The sequence below is a fragment of the Dipteris shenzhenensis genome, chromosome 6, assembly GCF_047967505.1.
Source record: "Dipteris shenzhenensis isolate YYH24624 ecotype China chromosome 6, Dip_SZ_1.0, whole genome shotgun sequence".
Classification (NCBI taxonomy): domain Eukaryota; kingdom Viridiplantae; phylum Streptophyta; class Polypodiopsida; order Gleicheniales; family Dipteridaceae; genus Dipteris; species Dipteris shenzhenensis.
The window spans coordinates 14,766,504-14,788,055 of record NC_141601.1 but is presented as its reverse complement, the minus strand read 5'-3'; the positions used below and the strand labels follow the sequence as shown (position 1 = coordinate 14,788,055).

The following is a 21,552-nucleotide window of genomic DNA, read 5'->3' as shown; positions in this document are numbered from 1 at the left end:
TATCATTATACCCTTCAGAGCACATTGGATTATTTTCTTGATAGGGGAATGTAAGGCTGGTCTTCTCAACCTTCATGGCCCCGACAATAGAGGGGGACTGTGTCCTTTTCTAATAGGAACTTCTCTCTTAGGCCCCCATTACAGATTCTTGGATTATTGAAGGTGACTTTAATACGGTGGAGTTGACTTTCGACAAAAAGAAGGGGGCAAAGGTGGCATTTATTCACAAGAAAGAGCAGCTTGGGATGCCTTTCTTTTTCAGTACATTGGTAGAGACGCTTGGATAGATGATGCTTTTCACACTTTGCCCCATAAGCTCCTAATTTCTTGGTCGAATAGGAAGGCAAAGAGCTCGTCTTCGTGCTCGTTTTCCATTGTTGTGGATCTTCATGTGAAGGGGAAGAGAAGGAGGCTGTGGGCTTGGGGGGACTAGAGGTGACGGGTGTGGTGAGCTTCTGAGAGCGGAAGGGCAACGTGCGTGTTCCAGGAGCAGGAAGTTACTGCAGTGTGTGAAGAAGAGAGCTCTGTGAGCAGTTGATGACGACTAAGAGGTGAGGAGCCGACTGTGGGGCTTGGGCGACAAAGCAAGAGAAGCTGCGGTGGGATTTGGATCATGTGCCGAGTTACCAGTTGTTGCTATTGATGAAGGCTTAGGGGACTTGGTCGGGGATGTTTGCTGGGGGGATCGCGACTGCAGGCTGGGAGAACAGTGGGCGACAAGAGTGGGCGACAAGAGACCGGGGCTCTTGCTGGAGGTGCCGGATGGAAGATACTTGATAGACGACTGTGTATGGACACTGGAATACCTTGGATGAGGAGGGTGTTGGGGAAGTTGTAGAGAGCATGGACTTGCAATAGTTGGGAGTTGAAGGCAGAGAGCCCTTAACCAGGGGTGCCGGATGCTAGTTGCTTCCCTTTTGTCTGGTGGTCACGCTATAACTAATAGCAAGCAATAGGAGAAAAGCCAAGGAAAAGCCGTCCAGGGACTTGTGGATGATCACCCAAAGAGCTTGATGCTGCTTTGCTAGACTATGGGAGGTCGTGTGGATTGCCATCTGTTAGTCAGAAGTGAAGGAGTGCAGCTGATTCAAAGTAGTAGCTTTTTTGCTTATATTAAGGAATCATGGTGATCACAGGGGTAGCAGAAACTGGTGGTTGCAGTCATTTTCCAAATAGAGAGTCTTCCAGGCCAAGAAAAAACTGAAAAGAATGATAACCTTAGTGTCATTAGAAAAATGTTTTTGGTGTTTGAGATGAACCACAGGGTGGAGGCAATTATTGTATCACGACATGTGCAATATGACGTAATATACAATGAAGTCACAAGGAGCGGTGGATTCTTATTCTACAGATAACAGATGAGATAGTTGCAGGATTGGAGTTCCCAAAGAACCAGTGGCCGAGAGATCTGTTTTATGAGATAGATACGATACCAGAATATGAATTTTTCTAAGACTAGAGTGTAGATAATCAGAGTAATTTGAGTGTGGGATTTGATTCTATAGATATTTTTATGGAAGGGATAGAGGGATACCAGTAGAGGAGTTACTGGAGGAAATGAAAAAAACAAAAAATATATTTTTGTTCAGAGGTAGAATCACAGTATGATACGGTGTGCTTCACCTGGAACTTTCAGTTAGAAGAAATCCTCAACTTTGAAGCACAAGGTGTGTGGCACATGCTGTTGTATGTAAATGATGAAGAGTGGCAGGATGTTATGTTACCAGCAATGGAAGACCTCCCAGAAGAAATTCTCTGGATGAGTCTTTGTACAGATGTTGAGTTTGATGAAAACAAGAAACTTTATATTCATGTACTTGATCTTGGAATTGGGTCTGTCTGTGCAGAGCATTGAATTTGGTTATGATGTACATGTAGAAATTTTATACTCTCAGTGGATTAATCTGCCATTGCCATCAGCAGGACCTCTTTTGGATGATGTGTTTTGCTTTGAACTTGTCCGGGATGAAGACCTCCAGGGTTGAGGAAGTATATGGTGTCGGGTGTTTGGGGAAGGGGTGAGTATATGGAAGAGATTGCAGTAGTTATAAAGGCAGTATAGTGCTCTATCTTTTTTGCAATCATCTTTTTGGTGCCTCCACGGAGAAAGTTCACTTCAGTTTACAAGACTGAAAGAGCACATGTTCTGAGCTGTGTTGCGAGCAATGGAGAGAAATCCACATATGAGAGTGATACAGTGTGAGTGGTGTGGAGAGTGTGGTCACAGGAAGGACAGATGCATTGAAGTCCGGCTATGTGTGATCCAACTCTGTACCAGAGTGTAGAGAGCTTTGAAAGTGCTTGCCCGCAAGAAAAAGAATGCTCTTCGGATACAGAGTGAGCTTCTTCAGTAGTGTGTTGTTTGTTGCTTTCCAGTTTTGTTGTGGCTGAGATAGGCCAGGGTGTGGCAGTTGAAGGATTGTGAGAATGGCACAGGACTTCCCAGAGTACTAGGGAATGCCGTATGAGAATGCAGTAAGGTTCCTGGAAAAGATGGAATTTACAGCACTTATGAAAGATAGGGCAACGCCTGAGATTTGGTTTCAGATCATGAATTATTGCTTGCAGGGAGATGCAAAAGCATGGCTGCAGACCCAAGTTGCTACCTACAGGACTGCTCATCCTCAGCAGCAAAATCCGGAATATACAGTGGTGAGAGCAGCTTTCCTGGCACGGTTTGCACAAGCCAGGAGCCCTGATGAAGTTTGGAAAGAGCTGTGCAAGGTGAGACAGGAGAAAGAGCAAGATGTGAATCAGTATCTAATTCAGTTTGGGAGGTTACGGAGTTTATGGTGTGAAGCTCTTGTTCCAGAGGTACCACCTCAAATGATCAAGCGTGATCGTTTTATAGCTGGCTTGAAGCCTACACTCAAATTGAAAGTGGAGTTGTAGAATCTGGATAGTTTTGAAGATGCTGTCAGAGTGGCTAGGGAGAAGGAATGGAAAATCCAAAGACTGAGGCAGCTTGGCATGCACGAAGAGCCAAAAAATCTGATTGGAAGTCCAGAAGTAATAAAAACTATGCAAAAAGAGAGCCAATGTCTGTTCCTATGCAGGATGACTCCCTGAAAAAGGACTTGCATGATGCTGTAGAGCTTATGAAGTCACTCAGCCTAAATTGGATGGAGACTGTAGGAAGAGGAAGAGGCCGAGGTGTGCAAAATAACAGGAGAGATGTACAGGCTGGGAGTGAAGGAAATTCAGCGGGAATAGGTAGAGGACGGGGATACATGAGCAATGTGAAGTGCTGGAACTGTGAAGAGTGGGGACATATCAGCCGTCACCATGATAAACCAGCAAGAGTAGGTGGAGAAGTTTATCCCATAATGCAGAAAACAAATGATAGGTCAAGAGACTTCAATGTGGAAGTGAAGGATTTGAATCAGCCCTCTACCAGTGGAGTCAAATGGGAAGATAAGGGAAAAGGAAAAGCAATCAGCCTAATTAGGATGGAGACTATTCCAGAGATCATGCCAGTGGCAAAGAGAACAAGGAGTGCAATAGGAGAAAATGGACCCTCTGCAAAAAAAAGGGAAGCATGTGGAGTTTGATCTCAGCCCTCAGTCTCCTAAAAAGAAAAGTCGGAGGCCCAAGAAACATTATAAAACTTCAGATTTGCACATTGGTCAAGGTCAGGAGGAATACACACTGATGAATGATTTCAAGGGCAGGACAGCCAATATAACTTTTGCACAATTACTTGGTTTGTGCCCGAAGCTCAAGAGAGAATGGAAGAAGTTGGCTACCAGGAATAGTAATGAGCAAGAGCCTACGAGAGGAGAAATAAAGATGATGTCCGTGGAAGATCTTCCAGATTTATGCCCTGCAATGGATGCATGGTGTGGAGGTATGAGTGTTGGAGAGGCATATGTTGATGGCGGTGCACAGATAAGTGTCATGACTCTCTCTGTGCGTGCATACCAACACCACTGGTCTCCCCCTGCTGCAAGTGCCATTGAAGAGGACAGTGCTAGCCATGGTATCCTGCTACGTCCGGATCTGTAATCCCCATACTCCCTGACTCGGTACAGATACGTAATGACCTAAAATGCAGCATCTAGCTGTAATGGGGGTGACCCAAACTCCACTCGGATGATCTAGTGAGGGACGGATGGCTTACCACATATCATCCGTGATAACATGAGAACCTGTAGCCGCTCCACCCTGGTCTTGTGGCTCGAGAGAATGACTCCAACTAGTCTTGTGGCTCGAGAGGTAGTTTTTTTTTTCCCCCCAAAAAGGAGACTTCTATTAAGTATTGAAGAAGACCGTTAGAGCAAGCTCCATACGGGAATACGGGATACACCATGCAATGCATGAAAAGCTCAAGAGCCAAAAAGAAAGGATTGGGGCTCATAGTGCCATCTCAATCCAGTAGCAACCTCCGAGAAAAAGGGAGAACCCCTCCAAACTCAAAGAAATAGAGTCCTCCTAGAAGAGGCTGCCTGTGAAGGGCTCTGCATGTTAGCCCATATGGCTATCAAAGTGTGAACCGTGTCACTCCAAATACCCGTGAACATCTGTGATGGGTGTATCTGGGTGCCATCCAAGGCCTCTATGCATCTGGCTCTCCAAATGTGCCAAGAGGAAATGCTAGCCAAAATCTCCCAAGAGGTGTCCACTGAAACATGTGAAGCTCTGAAAGGAATATGTGGTACCTCCTGAAGAGAGCAGGGCTCTATCACCTGTCGGCGGATCGAGAGTGCCCAAGAAGAAGGCTCACCCTCATAAAAGACCTGGGGCCCAGTAAGGGATAACCATGCGACCCAGCCCCAAGTCATGAAGAAAGGGGAAGTATGAAAAATGCTGAGTCTCCGAGCAACTCCTTTCCAAACAATCCTCGCTTGATTGCAGTCCCAAAGGCAATGTCGCACTGACTTCTCTACAAAATGACAACGAGGGCAAGTGGGATCAGCCCCAAATCGTGATCTCCACAGATTCACTGCAATCCCTCCATGAATAGAAAGCCAAAAGAAAAGAGTGATCTTTCTATTTCTGAGGGATTTCCAGAGCCTCCTCCAGAAATTCCTACGCAAATCTTCCGTGATGAAAAATTTATCCCAATGGGGGGCTCTGGAGGGAACCCAACCTCTACTGCTCAGCTGAAATCTCCTGGCATTACCAACCGTGAAACGAAAGAAGGGAATCCCCCTCTCTCGGTGCCCATGATCTATATCCACTCCCACTCTCCTGGGTCCCACTGCAAGCACCTGATAGGTGCACCTCCATATAACCACGACCTCCAGGATCCTAGGGCCAAGAGCAGAGGGTCGGGGTCCAAGTACCACTGCAAGCCCACTCCATGGTCCACAAAACCAGCAATCCTGACAGGCTGAAAGGCAACCTTTAGAAGAATATCATCCGTGGATCTACAGAGTATACCTCCATCCCCAACGTCAAAGACCAGAGCATCTTCCCCAAGACCTCGAAGAGCGATCACCTGTAGAGGAACTGCTGTCCTCGAAAAAGCTCCCATCCAAGTGGTGGAAGTAATAGGCATCTCAACTGTCCATTCCACCGGGATGGCTGCATCTATCTGCTGAATCCTGTGTGCTACTCCTCTGAGGTGACTCACGAACTGTAACCTCTAAACCTCAAGTAGCTTGATAAAAGCCTTCCAAGTGCCTACTGCGTAGGCGGGGCCTCTCTCCCATCCAGACCACTGCATATACCCAGAGGTCTGCCATGCTCATCAAGTATACTATCGTTCCAAATGATCGGCTGCCTATCAATCTCTTCAAGGGTAGAGGGCGGAACCCTTCGAAGAGTGTTCCTGAAGCTCCCCCAAGCTTTTAGGATGGCAGTCATGAGAGGAGGGGCACGAGACCTGAGAGGGACGGAAGTAAAACTCCAGAGAGGGCTGTCCACCCAATCATATCCTAAGGTAGGTGTGCAAGCCTGAATGCGTCCAAAAAAGAAATCCTTCCAAGGTTCCTGCCTAAGCATGAGTCCCCTCACCACCACCTTACAAAGCAATGCCCTGCACTGCAAGTCCGGGTCAATGATATTAAGGCCCCCTTCCCAAGTAGGGAGAATAATGGTCTCCCAGGCCACCCTCGCTGCAACATCTGCCGTGCCATCAAGTCCACTCCATAAAAAATTCCTGACTAGTCTAATTAGCTGAGAGTGATGCAATCCCTAGACCGGCACCAGCAAGAACATACAAACCAGGCGGTGGCCAAGAGAACCTGGATCACTACCACAACTCTAGAGGCAAGGTCGAGCTTGGCTGAGCTCCAAAAAAGGAGCTTTTTCCATACTTTCTAGTACTGGGGCAAACTGCTGTGTTGGAGAGATGCCCAATCCTATCTGGCATCCCAAATATCTGACAGGAACACCCCTCTAAATCCAAGAAAAGCCAATGTCACTTCCCCAACTTGGAGTGTCCTCATCACTGATCCAAAAGCCAAAGGATTTATGCCAATTAATGTGTGCCCCTGCAGCTGAGCAAAACATATGCAAGGCTGTCCGGAAAGAATCAAGTGACTGCAAAGAGGCCTCAATAAAGATAGCAGTGTCATCAGCCAACTCATAGTCGAGAAGCTCCTGCTCCTGTCTCAAGGGCAATCTCAACCCATAAAGCTCAGCCTGAGATCTAAGGAAGATACTCATAGCTTCTGCCACAAAGAGAAAGAGGAAGGGGGCTAAAAGGCATCCCTGATGAACTAATCTGGAAATCTGAAACCTGTCACCCCTTACCCCTCCAATCAAAACCTGGCTGTGGGCTGATCTGTAAAGGGAGGCCACCCCTCTAATCCATGCATCTAAAAATCCAAACCGTGGAATAGTGCCCTCAAGAAAACCCCAATCTACTCTGTCATAGGCTTTCTCAAAGTCCAGGAGTAGAACTGCCAACCTCTACCCGCTCTGCATAGCCCACTCTGTGGCTTCCCAAAAGGAAAAAATATTATCAAATATGCTCCTGCCATGCACAAAGCCTGTCTAAGTATCATGGATGAGGTCTAGAAGAAGGGGCTGCAACCGGATGCTGATCGCCTTGGCCAGGATTTTGTGCAGAGTGCCCAAAAGAGTGATGGGTCTCCGATGGGATACAAAATTCATGTTGCCACCTTTCAGGATAAGGTGTATGAGTCCCTCGGTCAGTGAGTCAGGCATCTTACCCGAGTCCCAAATGCCCTGCAGGGCTGAAGTAATATGATCACCTATCATATCCCAAAAGGCTGTAAAAAAAGGAGTAAGACCATCGGAACCAGGGCATTTGCCTTATGAAGGGCGGAGAAAGCACTCTTGAACTCTGTGTTGGTAAAGCGTGCATCAAGTGAGCATATCATCTCTAGTGTGATCAACACAGGTAAACTCTGCCAAATCTCATCTCTAACCATATCTCTGACCTGTGTGTCAGGATCTACGGAAAGAAGGGAGGCATAGAAAGCTGTCGCTAAGTGCGTGACGGTATCCGAATGAGACTGCAAAACACCGTCAGAGTCAATAAGCTACCTGACACTCTCTCTACTATGTCTAGGACCAAGTGTAGAGAAAAAGTGTTTGTTGACTCTCCCTCCCATCTGTATCCAAAAGGACTCCTGTGCATGGAAGGCATACTCTGCTCTCTGATCAAGCAATGTCTGCAAGTGAGCCCTTGCTGTAGCAAGGCGCTCCTGCACCCAAGCATCAGATGGTCGTTTCTGCTCCTCCCTCTGCAAGGCTGCCAACTGCCGGCGGATACCAATCTCCCGCCTGAGTATCTCACCTCGCCGAGCACTAGCAACGGAGTGATAAGAGTCGCTGATACTGGCAAGTGCTATGGCCACATGTGAAGGACTGGCCACCCCCCCTACATGTGAGAAACCCAGATCTCCAAGACTGCCTCTGTGAGGGTCTCATCCGTGTATAAGGCATCGGGGATCCTAATACTATGAGACCGTCCTCTCAGATGGGGCTCTGAGATGGACAAAACAACCTAAAAATGGTCGAAAGTGGAAACACCAGGTGCAATGCAAACTGTCCCCCCTCTATCAAGAGCCCAATCATCCACATAGAATCTGTCAATATGGGCATGGATAGGCATCTGCACCCTATGGTTCGACCATGAAAACAAAAGTACCTGAGACTGAACATGAAATGCATCATCTGACCAAACATCTCTGACACTGAATCTGAACAAGAAGGCATCCCAAGCTGCTCTCTCGAGGGAATGAATACCACCTTCTCTGCCTCCTTGCTTATCAGAAGGTGCCTCAACCATGTTGAAGTCACCTCCAATAATCCACGAATCTGCAATGTCAGCCCACGAGAGCAACTCTTTCCAAAATAGAACACGGTCCCCTCTGTTGTTCGGAGCATAGAGGTTGAGGAAACCAACCTTACGTCCGTCAATCAGAAGTAAAACCCATTGGGCCCTAGAGGGGGTTATGGTACCGTGTCCAATGATCAGAGGGAGAATAGAATCTGAAACTGATATGCATGTACCTCCTCTAGTTCCCAAGGCAGGAAGCCAAAAAGTTCAGCCAGAAAGCAGCTTACCTGACTTGGAGCAATCTCTGACATCCAGTTTGTGTTCTTGAAGAAAAAGCATGTCTAGGGAACCACCTGAAACACCTGGATGGAGCTGATTCCTGATCAGCTGTCTGCGACGGCGATGAGGGATGCCGCCCAATCCCTGTATATTCCAACTGGCTATCCTCATCGGCAGGAGCAAGCGGGTTGGAATACCTTACCCGACCTGGTGGCGGAAAAAGAACCCTCCACCGGAGCTGGCCTCCTGCCATACACACGAGGTCCAAGGGAAGGAAAGTCCACAGGTGAGAGAGAGAAAGATCTCTCAAAAGGGATGCCGATAGCTGGCTCTCCGAAAGTGGAAGGTACAAAACCATCATCTGGGAGGTCAGAGAGGTCCTCCTGAGCGGAAAAGGAGTTCCGCAGAGCCAGTCCTGGGGAGGGGGTACGAAGGATTCCTACCAAAGCAAGGAGAGAATGTAAGACCCCCTTCCCTCTATCCACAGAGGGAGGCACCTATACTGAGTCCTAATCAAGAAGTGTTGCGGATGAGGTGCCAACAACCTGGGCTACTGAGGAAGGTACAGCCTGATCCTGGGGTGGAGTCGAACAAGGCTCCTGAAGACTACTGGTCTCCTCCCGAGGCTCCAATGGGGTAGCCTCCGGAGCAGTGGATGTGTGATCTGAAGTAGAGGGCCTAACCGCGACTGGAACCCACCGTGGGCCAGAGGTGGTGCAGGGTGCAGGAGGGACTCGAGAAGCCCTAGGAGGGGGGGGATCCCGTGTCTGAGGCGGTGCCTGTGAAGCGGTAGGTCCTACTCCTACTCTCTGTCGTAAGCTAGTACGAGCTGGTTGCTTTGTGGGCCTCTTTTTCTTCTTTGGGCAATCTCTGGCGAAGTGCCCCGAGGATCTGCAAATCCTGCACTAGTCCTGCCGACCTGCAACCTCAAATCTCTGGCGGAAGGACCCATCGGGTCGCTGTAGCATGATGTGGTCATCTGAAATATTAGGGTCCTGGACAATGATCCTAACCCTAGGTACCCCATCCATCCTGACCGCCTCGGCAGCCGAAGAGGGCTCGCCAAGAAGAGGGGGGATCTCTGCTACCACACCACACCTCTCGCCAATAACTGAAAGAAGCCAGTGATAAACTGAGGGGAGACCAGGGAACCTGATGAAAACAGAAACTCCCTGCTTGTCCTCTTCAACTGGGTCAAAGCCCAGTTGAAAGGGAAACAAAAAAATCCTCTTGTAGCCTAGAAATAGAAACCCGGCCTGTAGCAGGTCTCTCGTGACGTCCGGGGAATCTAGGCACACCTAAAAGAAACCTCGTCCCAACAAACGAACATCCTTAAGGTGGGGGACGAGCTCCTGGGGAAGTGCCGCAAGCATCCAATCTCTAGCTTGTGACTTGGAGGGGTGGGAACCATGGATATGTGCGAAGAGAGTCGTGGAACACTCATGCTCCAAATCCTTTTGCAACTGCTGTAGCTTGTCTTTTGAAAAAGTGACGGTTCTCGCGGCCGGTGTGGGCGGTAACAGATTGACTGAGTGGGAACCCATTCGTCAATCGAGGTGGAAAAGGCCGATTCAAACACAAGAAAGAAAGAACATCCGCTTTCCTGAAGCCCAGGAGACTCCTAACAGAGAGTAGGGTACTCCAGATGAGGGGGAAGAGTGAAAGGAAGGAGGGAGAGAGAGGATCAGCAGAGGATAGGGGGGGCAGCAAGAGGAGAGGAGGGGGGTACAGAGGAGAGGAGGAGTGGAGGAGAGGGAGGGGGGGGAAGGAGAGAAGGGGAGGATAGAGGAGAGGAGGAGTGGAGGAGAGGGGGGGAGCAGCAGGTAGGAGGGAGGGGAGGGGGGAGGCAGCGAGCGGGGAGGAGGCAGCGCGCAGGGGGGGGCTGCAGCAGCGAGGAGGGGAGTAGGGGGGGGAGTCAGGGGGAGCAAAAGAAGCAAGGAGGGGAGGGAGGAGCAGCAGGTAGGAGGGAGGGGAAGGGAGAGGCAGCGCGCGGGGAGGAGGCAGCGTGCAGGGGGGTGCTGCAGCAGCGAGGGAGGGGAGCAAGGGGGGAGGCGGGGGGAGCAGCAGGTAGGAGGGAGGGGAGGGGAGAAGGCAGCGCACAGGGGGGGCAGGGGGGGGCTGCAGCCGCGAGGGAAGGGAGTAGGGGGGGGAGGCGGAGAGAGCAGAAGGTAGGGGGGAGGGGAGGGAGGAGAAGCAAGGAGGGGAGGGAGGGGGCAGCAAGGAGGGGAGCAGGAAGGAGGGCAGCAGGAGCAGCAGGGAGCAGCAGCAATTCGGCGCCTCTCAAGCTTGTTTTGTTCTACTCAGTTGTTCTTTCACAAGCTACCTTATTAGACTTCATGCATATTTTTCGAGAGGTAGTTTGGGATCACGTTCTAACAATAGTGTCGCAGGATTTGTGCAGCAATCTAGAGAAGCCTTTCACGGATGAGGAGCTTTGGGAAGCCCTCAAGGCTCTCCCGACCCAGAAGTGTCCTAGCGAGGATGGCTTGACTCCGGCCTTCTTCCGAACTTTAGGGAGATCATCTCCACCCCTTTTCGACTAGCTTGCCATGAGATTTTGACATGGGCTCCCTCCTTCGATCCCTGAGCAGGGGGTGGATTTGTTTGATCGTGAAAGGGGGAGATAGGTCAGATATCCGGCAGTGGAGACCGATCACTTTGCTTGATACTGCATACAAGATCCTCGCCAAAGTCTTGAGTTTGCAGTTACAGCCCCATCTTACTGACATCATTCACGACACACAGACCGGGTTCGTCGAGTCTTCCTCTTGGATTTTGAGGCGGCCTATGATAGGGTGGAGTGGTCCTTCCTGGAGGGTACGATGCGGAGATTGGTTTTCTCAGACAGATGGGTCAAAGGAGTTTCTGCGCTTTATGCGGGGAGCTCTAGCCAGATGCTTATCGAAGGACACATGGGCGAAGCCTTTCCTCTCTCTCGCTCGGTCCGCTAGGGCTACCCCCTCATTCCCTTCCTCTTCTTGTTTGTGGCGGAGGCTTTGGGCTATTACTTGAGATCACAGGTGGCCGGCCTCACAAGATTGAGGCTCCCAATCAGGCAGGAGGAGGAGCTATTGGAACTTGGACTTTTGAGTTTGCAAAGACACGGCCTTGTATGTAGAGGGCACCACAGCGAGTTTGGAGAGAGTTAGGGGAGCCTTGGCTATCTACTGTGAGGCCTCGAGTGCGTGGATCAACTGGACAAAGTCCATAGGTTTCTTCACAGGCTCTGGAGACACGGGAGATTCGTGAGTGGGAGAGCGACTTTGGCTTCAGATGGATACTGCGGGGCCAGAAAGCGAGATACCTCAGATGCCAGGTCGGTATTGACATTACAGTAGAGTGGCAGATCACCCCGGTCCTTGAGAGTGTCCGGCGCAAGCTTCTCTACTAGAGCTCGGCCAAACTCTCCCTAGCAGGACATGCCTTAGTGGAAAACCAGGTCCTTGCCACGGCTTGGTATATCACCTCCTGCTAGTGTTTTCACAAAGGGTGCATTAGGCAGCTCCAACGGTTGGTCCGGAACTTCCTATGGGCAAGTTTGGACAGCACGAGGAATACTAGAGCCCGGGTCGCTTGGCAGACGGTGATCATGCCATAGGCACTAGGAGGCTTGGGAATCATTCATCCAGAGATGCAGAGCAGAGCCCTCTTAGGCAAGTTGGTTGTTCGCGGCCTTACACAGCCTTGGAAGCTCCTCTTACAACGAGGGCTTCTCAGGAATACCCCATGCACTAGGGGGCAATGGCAGCTTTCACACAGATGGATCTTCTCAGAGACCCCCCTTATGGGGAAGGGTTCCCCCTTGATGAGGAGCCTCCATAAGGTCTGGCAGAAATTAGCATGGGGCCTCATTCGTGCTCAACCTAGATGCAGAGAGGAGTTCGAGTGTCAGCCCCTTGTTTGGCACCTAGAGATACGAGATCAGGAGGGGCGTATGCTCGGACAATGGACTCACATTAGTTGGGCACAGTGGGAAAGTCGACCGGCCAGGTCCTTTGGCAAATGAAGCAGATTACCCATGGAGATAGAGACGAGGCTTGGCGCCGTAGCGCATCTGCGAGGGGCAAGGCAGCGGATGAGAGAGATTGACCTAGCCATCCCTGTATTTCAGAGCAGGATGCCCCTAGATGGCACCTCTGGCTTGGGAGGGTAGGCCCTTGAGGGAGGTCCAATGGGATCCGGGAGAGTAGATCTAGCCCTCCAGCGGCGGCCTTGCCAAGCAGGCGGATGAGGTTCCCTCCTTTTCCTACACCACATGGATTGGTAGGAGGCTTCAGATGGTCTCTTCAATGTGGACCCCTTCGAGGGAGAGGCATTGGGTGGCCCAGAGAATGCCCCGAGATGTCCGTTCCAGGTTTTGGATGCAATTACAGTTTACGGCCAAGGAAGATATCCTACTTCGCCCACGGAGGCTTGCCCATCAGCCCGTGGTTGGAGCAGATGTGGGGGAGGGGCAGTGTCATTGTTGCTCTGCTGGTTTTTTGGAGACAATCCCGCACTGCCTCTGCAGTTGTCGTAGCGCAACGAGGATCTAGATGGGAGCCCTCAGCATCATGACCCGAATGCTGAGTATTCAGAGGGACTACACTTGGGGAATGGTGGCCTGGTTAACTGAGGGAGGACACGCGTTCCAGATTGATGAGATCTACCCAGCTTACCAGATACAGGGTCACAGTATTCAGAGGATAGAGCTCCATGAGGCTGTCCCTCCTGATAGTTTGGCTTCTCCTCCGGAGGATAGCGTATGGGAGGTAGTAACCTGGAACATTTGGGTTGCTCGCTATAGTCTGGTGATGGGTGAGCATCCGGTTCCACCCTCGGCTACCTTGGTCGCCATCTAGCAGGATATAATCTACACCCTCCGCTCCACCTAGGAGCGTGGCACCCCAGGCTCTAGGGCGACTGTCGCGAGGCATGCTCGATTCTGCAAGGCTTTGCCTGCAGGAGTTTTTTACATTTTCACTCTGCGAGGGATTCGCTGGTTGTATAGTCCCCCCACCTAGCTGTTAGCCCCCGTACCAGAGATCCCTAGGCAGTGAGCTGGGTTTCTCTGTTTTTCTTTCAGCCTTTTCCCAGTTTTTTCCATACTCAGCACCTTCGGGGCTGTTGTTTTGTATGAAGTTTTTCAAGCATTAATAGAAGGTTCCTTTCTTTGCAAAAAGAAAAAAGCCGAGCTACCAAGCGGATTGGTGGACCTGATGAGGATTATATCTCATTCATGTGCAAAAGCCTCAAGTATTCAATTGGGGCATGGCAGTTTGGTTAAAAATTAGAGAGCAGGTCTTCTAGTTGGAGGCAAAGAATGGTTCCCCTGCTTACATTGCGACGGTGGACTCGATGATGAAACGTGATCACAATGGTACCAATGCAGTGAGCTTTCTGCTCGTCAATGGATGGTGTTTTGGAGACAACAGGTTTGAAATCACTATTGTAGGACTTAAACAGGCAAAGCAACACTGTCAAAAAGCCTCTAGATAATGCCGTGATAAAAGTTGGGGCAGAACCGTCTCATTCATGACAAATAGAGGAACCTAATTGAGCACTGACAATGTAATCAAGATAACAGCCTGTTGTTTTAACTAGACTGTGTGAAGCACAGAACGCAAGGATTTTGACTTAAGGGAACTAAAATATGTTTATTTAAAAATTATCAACTAACAACATGACTAAAATAATCAAATTCATGTTCCATTCCACAAATTTTCTCACAGTTGATTTTGCCAACCCTTATATATAGTTTTACAGTTTTGCTACTTGCAGGCAGGAAACTTTATCAACATTCACCAGCTAAGAATCTCGTATGGCTCCTTCCCAATCCAGAAAATGCTGCTGAAAAGTGGAAAAAGTCAAGATGTGTGCATAGTGAATCTTGGCCAGGACAACAGTCAAACGTTGGTCTCAAAATTCATTTCTTATTTCTTTGTAGTGGGTTGTAATATATAGCACCTCACTAGGTTTGTGATCCTGACCAATCAGAAAAATACATGGGAAGCACAAGCATTCTCTTTCGTATAAGAGCAAATACTGCATCTTGTAAAACAATAAAAAAGAATAATCAAACCTCATAAAGACCGCCCTTGACCAGCACTCCTACAATTTCATCATTCTCATATAGCTCATTCCCATCATGTTGCTTCAAGCTTAGATTGAGAGAGCCTAAACCCGAGGATGAAACTCTTGACACTTTGTCGTCTGCAGCTTTCCCTGCCCCTTCAGGATCTGACTTTGAAAGAGATGATCCTCCTTTCTCTGCAGCCGCTAAAGGACCTTCACTGCATTCTGCATACTCTTTCCACCAGGCTGACACCAATTCCTCTTCTCGCTGAAAATAAAGAAAGTTTCTTGAAATAAGACTTAGTTCTGTCATCAAGAAACTCCTTGCAGCAGCAAGGATTTGAAAATGTAGATAGAATCAAATCAGAGGAAGTATGATTGAAATTCGAACATGTGTGAGCATTGACTACATGAATTAGAAGTAAGAACAGCAAAAGCCAGAAGAGTCAAGACAAGACAGCAACAGGTGGAAGAAAATGTAATTACATGCATAAAGCACCCAAAGAAAAGGAAATCCAAATATAGTCTGCCAAATCACCCAATATTATGTTTCATTCAAGCAATTATTTCATACATCATCAAGAATGATAACCTTCAAGATCTTTGCTTTGCATAGTTCTTATGTCATCCTTGTACCAGTGAATGACCTTCTAGATCACCCATAACGGTTCCCCCACCATTATCATTCGTCTCGGTAAATAGGAGGGCTAATATTGGGTTGGCAAGTGAAGAATGTCTAACTGTACGCCTTACACTTCATAAAATACAAAATAATATGAAATGACTTGGTCTTACAACTGTGTGAATAACAATGGGAAAATAAAAACAACTCTCTTGTTGTCTCCAAGGATATCCTTGCATATCAGCCCAAATCAAATCCATACTACAAGAGGATTGAGGCGCATAAACAGATGCGAATTCAAAAATTTTCTCCCTGGATAAGACACTGTATAATCAACCATCAGCCTTGATTATCATTGAGGGCAACAACTGGCTGAAACTCATGTTTAACCAGGAAGACTACACCCGAAAAAGAATGCTCACCAGCACAAAATATGTCATACCCAACAAAATGCCCATGATGACCGCCATACATATGGCAGTTATGTTCTTGCAGTGCTACTATATCAGGCTGCAAATTAGTGAGATATCCCCAAACAAGTTCCCATTTCCTGGAATCACATAAACCCTGTACATTGACATTTTATATGCGACAACATATTTACAGATTATGTACAGCTGAGAACATAAGGATCAAGTCTGCATTTCTATCTCAGGATCCGGCCCCCGACCACACACACACACTTTTTTTTTAGTGAAATCTTTTATTTCTGTGTGGGAAACCCCAAAAAGAGGTAAAAACCCACCAATAGGTACAAAGAAAAAATTTACAAGTAAAGCCTCAGAAAGAAAGGAAGAAAGAAAGAAAGAAATAAAGTTTATTAAAGTCTTCGGAAGACCGATGGGTCTATGAGACTGCGAAAAAACCTGAATACAATGAGCTGTGGTAGTGGAGCTACTAAATGAGCATCCACACCAATGCAGATTGTAATAAAATGCAAAATGGCAAGTACTAAGTCCTAAGTACAACATAGTCATACCCCGACTATATATATATATTAATCTCAGCATCATCGTCGGCATCATCATCATAACCATCATCATCATCATCATCATCATCATCAGCAACAGGACATCATGATGGATGAGGCTGTGGAAGCGGAGGCATGAGGTCAGCAATAGAACGCTGTCACCCCCTCAAGGGTGCAGTCTTGGTATGTCTCCTGGTCATAGCTCTGCATCTAACCAAGGCCACTGTGACCCCCGTCAGTTGGGCTCTGACCCTAAACAAGGAGGGGGGAGAAAAACTCATGTGGCAGCCCAGTAAAAAGTTACATATCCACTGGAGGAGAATCAAACAAATCATTCTCCAGTTTCAGATTGTTGCTTTGTAAAAAGTGATGCAGTGGAGTAACTGCACCATCAATAAAAACTAGCTGTTTTTTGCCCTTGTGATTCTTCTTAATATAAGCTGGCAGCCAGAATTTTTGAATCACAGGGTCAAAGACCTGTTGTAACCAAAGATGAAAAGAATCCAAAGAAAAAGGAACATCTACATCTTGAACAGAATAAGACTCTGGCACAATCATCACAGGCGAAGGAGCTGGATCAACATTAGTACCATCTGAAGAAGGAGCTGCATCAGATAAATCATGACTCATCGTTTCAGCTTCACTCCGAGTATCAACCTGAGATAAAACATGTACAGCATCCTGTATAATCCCGTCTTCAAGAGGAACATCCATATCCTGAGGAGAAGAGGCTGGTGGTGCTCAACAGGAGATTGAGCCTGAGCTTCTTTAGCAGCAGAAAGATTGGCATGTGATTTATCTACCTTCCTCCAGTAATGCTTCGGAGCAGTGAATGAAGGCTCATGCAGTGAAGCCATAGCAGAGATCGGAGGAGAAGGGGGAGAAATGTTGACTGCTGAGGAAGAAGTAGGAGGAGTGGTCTTGGAAGCAGAAGGGCAGGCATGCAAAATGACCAACTTGGCGGCACCGATAACAGGCTGTAGGAAAAGAGGCAAAATGCAACCGAATGCGCATCGGATGGGCAAAACCCAGATCAAGATCCAAAGTAGAAGGCACTCGCTACATCATATCCCATAGAACACAAATACGAATATCCCGAGTGGCCTGCAAAAACTCCTGTCTTGGAACATGAAGAGGCCTCCCCAAGAGCGTTGCAAGGGTAGAAAGATGCTGAAGAAGAGGAATAGGCAGCGCTTTGATGGTGATCCATACCGGGCAATGAGTCAAAAGAGAAGCTGCCGGATCAAAAAGACGATCCCAGGGCATGACATAAGCAAAGAAACCTGCCCCAGGAACCCTAGCACAACTGACAAGGCGCTCCACCACCTCTGTCGAAGAACAGTGGGTGTAATAAAACCCTTTGCCCATAAAGACAGAGGAGGAAATGAGATCCGGACCCACGGCAACTTCAGCCCAACAACGAAGGTGAGTTGCAGAAAGAACCCTACCCATAAAGTAGAGACAGATCCCAAGCTACTGAGCCTGTCGAAGACCAGAGATCACAAGGGCAGAATCCAAAGAACAAACCAAAGGAGAACCCGATGAAGGAACTTCTGTAACGGAGGCAGCACACATCTGGCAAAGAAGATCCAATTGGAGAGGAGAGAAAGGTCCATCTGCAACATCCAGCTTTGCCGATTTGAAAGAGCACGAAGGAAGCAAAACACCTCTCTTCCGCCGAAAGTAAACACGTGTGGGAGCAGAGGCAGAAAGAGGAGCTGAAGCAGAGAACACGAACGAGGCATCTGTTGAAGCAACAGGAAAAGGGGAAGAAGAGGCATCAAGGAAAGAGCAAGACGGAGAGGGCTTCTCTAGAAGAGGTACGGACTGCACAAAAGGAGCAGAATCGGGCTGTATGGACAGACTATACAGAGGGGCTGTACGGGAGTCAGAGGCGACATGAGGCTGGGACTATATGGACGTCTGTACAATCTGTACGGAATGCAGAGAGAGTACGGCCGGGTGCAAGAAAGGCATGGATGAAGACGGGCAGGGTACGGATGTGGGCTGGAAAGGTACGGTTGCAGGCTGCAAAGGTACGAGGATGTACAGAGCACGAACAAAGGATAATGGAGCAGGCACGGGAGGTTGCGAGCAGGAAAGCGAGGTAGATTGGGGCTGTACGGGCGAGGGGGAGGCTCCATCACTTTCCATCACTCACATACACACACACACACATTTTTTTTTGTGTGGAATCTTTGAGTCGTTATATTACAAGAAAAGCTATCCCAGAAAGGGAGAGCTATAATACATCAAGAGAAAATCTCACTGTAGGACAAATATACATCATGATCAAAGATACGAGATTGCAAGCTGTTACGCTCAAGTTGAGGCAACATGACCTCGGAAGGGTTAGTCGACATTTTCCTTTAAAGGATCAATGTTTGTATTATATTTGTTTGGGCTTCACGTAAATGATAAAAAAGGAATTAAGGTCAAGGTCCTTGGTGAGGGTGACATGGCACAAGACTAGGTGGATCTAAGGCTAAGGGGTCTACTTGCATTAAATGTGCCAAGGGGCAAATTATTTTAATGTTATCCCAAGAGAGGGGTAAATGGTGCATTTAGGAGGCACCCTAAATTGAGGACATGTGGCACACTAGATCCATCTAGGAAATTGTGGGCTTTGGTATTCAGCATGCAGGTACTTCTCACGTTGTAGATATGTGACGAGCTTGCTTAACCAGAGAATGGATGGGTGGTTATTCATCGTGCCATCACCTGTTAATTTGCATTCGTCAAAGTTGAGAGGTCTTGGTTGATGAGCTCATAGCTTTTGGTCGTGATATTTTGGTATCAGAGCGGGTTATTGGGAAAGGGGGATTATAGATGAACGGATTACGAGAGGTTTTCGGCCAGGAAGCCACGCGACCATGAGCTGAATTCAAGAAACACAGCTGCTAGCTGAATGTGAGCAAACATTCGGTAGCAGTGATGCAATACATTTTCCAGCTGCAACGATGCTACTAATAACTTTGTGTTGAATTTTTGTCAAACGATAATCTGAAGCGATTTCGGACCTTCAAGAGTCAAAGAACCAGAGAGAGAGGATCATACCAGCCTGAAAGCCGATGCTTCCTTGGATGATTTGAACGTTGTTACCCTCCAAGCTCGAACAATCAATTCGCAGGATATCAAAGTGGCGCACATGTTGGTTTGCGGGTGGTTACCTTCAAGGCTCCTTGGCATCGCGAGGGGCTAGCTGTTGTTATATTTTGGTATCAGATGGAGCACACGTCCTATTGAGTGGACGGGGGATTTCCTGCGTGCATATTATGATAGGCAGGAGACTGCTTGTTGAAGTCCCAGTCTACGTATTTGTAGAGCTGGGCCTTGTGTTGGCTACTATGACATGGTTACTTTGCATGTAGCGTCCAGAATAGATACTCACATAGATTAGGTGAAGGAGATCCCGGGAGCGAGGCGACCGTCTGAACGTTTGTATTGACAGAGGCCACATCATCCAAGGCCTTTGGACCTTGAGAGAAAAAAAAGAAGCCACATCATCCATTCCTATTTCACCCCTCTCTTGATCAAAGTTCTTTGCTTTGTTGGTGCATGAGCCAGTTACAAGCAAATGTAGGGCAATCCGAGCTTAGGAAAATGGTTCATAGTATGTCTACTAGACCATCTCGTGAAGAGAAAGGTAAAGCTCCAATGCAGCCTGAATCCAGTGTTCATACGGTCGAGCCTAGGAAGGCTAAGGTGCCTAATATTGCCAATTATAGGCCAGAAAAGTATTCTGGTCGGATGTCTGACTATAGTTCTGATAACATAGAGACCTGGTTACACAAATGGAACGAGGCCTTCGCCATTTGTGAAATCAGGAATGATATGAAGAAAATCCACGAGGCCACCCATATGTTTAATGAGGCAGCGGATCGGTGGTGGATAAAACAATAGAAAGATGTAGTGGCATCTACTTCTTGGGAGGGGTTCAAAAAAGAATTTAGAAAACACTTTTTACCTCCTGACGAAGCATCCCGAGCAGTATCGAAACCTTCGTCAAAGAAATTTATCAGTAGCAGAATACACTGATAAGTTCAGAAAAAGTGTAATGAAAGTTTATGAACCTCTACCTCAGTCAATCCAAGTAAAAGATTTTATCTTTGGATTGAATGATCGGATCAAGATGGAAGTTCGGGCCAAGTATGCGAACATGCTAGATGAAGCAATTGCCATAGCCCTGAACTATGAGGATGCCAAAGGGAACAGACCAAGTGGGTTTGTGTAGGTTGGGACTCGGTATGAGTACCCGAAGAAAACTAGGTTTAAGAAGAAGTGGATTAGCAAAGGAAGTGCCTCACACACTAGTGGTCAAGCCAAGCAGGCGAAGCCACTTGAGACTCCTAAACCAAGTACCACCATTGGAATGAAAAGAAAAGTAACACCAATGGCAGCCCGGGCTTTGGTCGAAGTCTTCTTTGAACCCAGAGCAAAGAGAAAAAGCGAGGAGAGAAGGCTTGTGTTTTGGATGCGTTCAGCGTCATCAATGGAAAGATTGTCCACGAAACAAGGATCGTCGGATGGCTGAGATGGTGATCTTGGAAATGGAGGGAAGTCCCAAAGCAGAAGAGATGCAGATTTAGCTAGCGGGATCTTCTCAAAGATCAGTACTTGTTTTGTTATGTGTGTCTGTTACTAAGCTAGTAACTAGTGCACCTGATAATGTCCTATCAAAGCCCGCAACAACGGGGTATACAGCCTTTAACGATACGGAGTTGATTAAGATGAAGGGGCAAGTAGCCAATCATGATGTCATTGTGTTGTTTGACTCAGCATCAACACACAATGTAATTAACTCCAAGCTTTTAAAGAGGCTGAAATTAAAGACTAGCCCATCTGACTACGCATATACATGAATGATGTGATGTATGTCTTATGAGGTGAAAAAGATATACCTCAAGGACCGTTGGTTTCCGTAATGGAAGTACGAAAAGCTCAAGAAGAGTTTTTGTTTCTTTGTACAGTATCGGTAGAGCAAATTGATGGTCCTTCGACTAGCACTGATGTTACCCGAAATGGAGAGATGGCCAAGTTGGCTGATCAAATAGCAGAGGAGTTCTCTGATTATTTTAGGGATGAGTTATCTTATGGGTTACCTCTACAGCTAAATATTCAGCATAAGATTGAACTAATCCCGGGGGCAGAACCTATAAATAGACCTTCCTATTAGTTAAGTTTTACCGAAGAAGTGGAGGTACGAAGACAACTCAAAGAATACCTCAAGCTGGGGCAGATTCAACCCAGTTTCTCACCTTTTGCTTTGCCAGTGATATTGAAGAAAAAGAAAGATGATACTTTTTGCCTCTGTATAGATTATAGAGCATTGAATAATATCACTATTCTACACAGGTATCCGATGGCTCGGATCAATGATTTGCTAGATGCGTTACATGGGGCCGTAACTTTCAGTAAGATAGATCGTAA

At 47.6% G+C, this 21,552-nt stretch overlaps 1 protein-coding gene across 1 annotated transcript in view; it reads right to left on the bottom strand.

The window, feature by feature from the left end:
* LOC147900830 (phospholipase SGR2-like) overlaps positions 1–21,552 on the bottom strand; it is a 210,065-nt gene that overhangs the window by 148,708 nt on the left and 39,805 nt on the right. Inside the window, exon 3 of the mRNA XM_087375771.1 lies at positions 14,538–14,798. Coding sequence (XP_087231897.1) covers positions 14,538–14,798 — 261 coding nt within the window. The remainder of the gene's footprint in view (positions 1–14,537; positions 14,799–21,552) is intronic.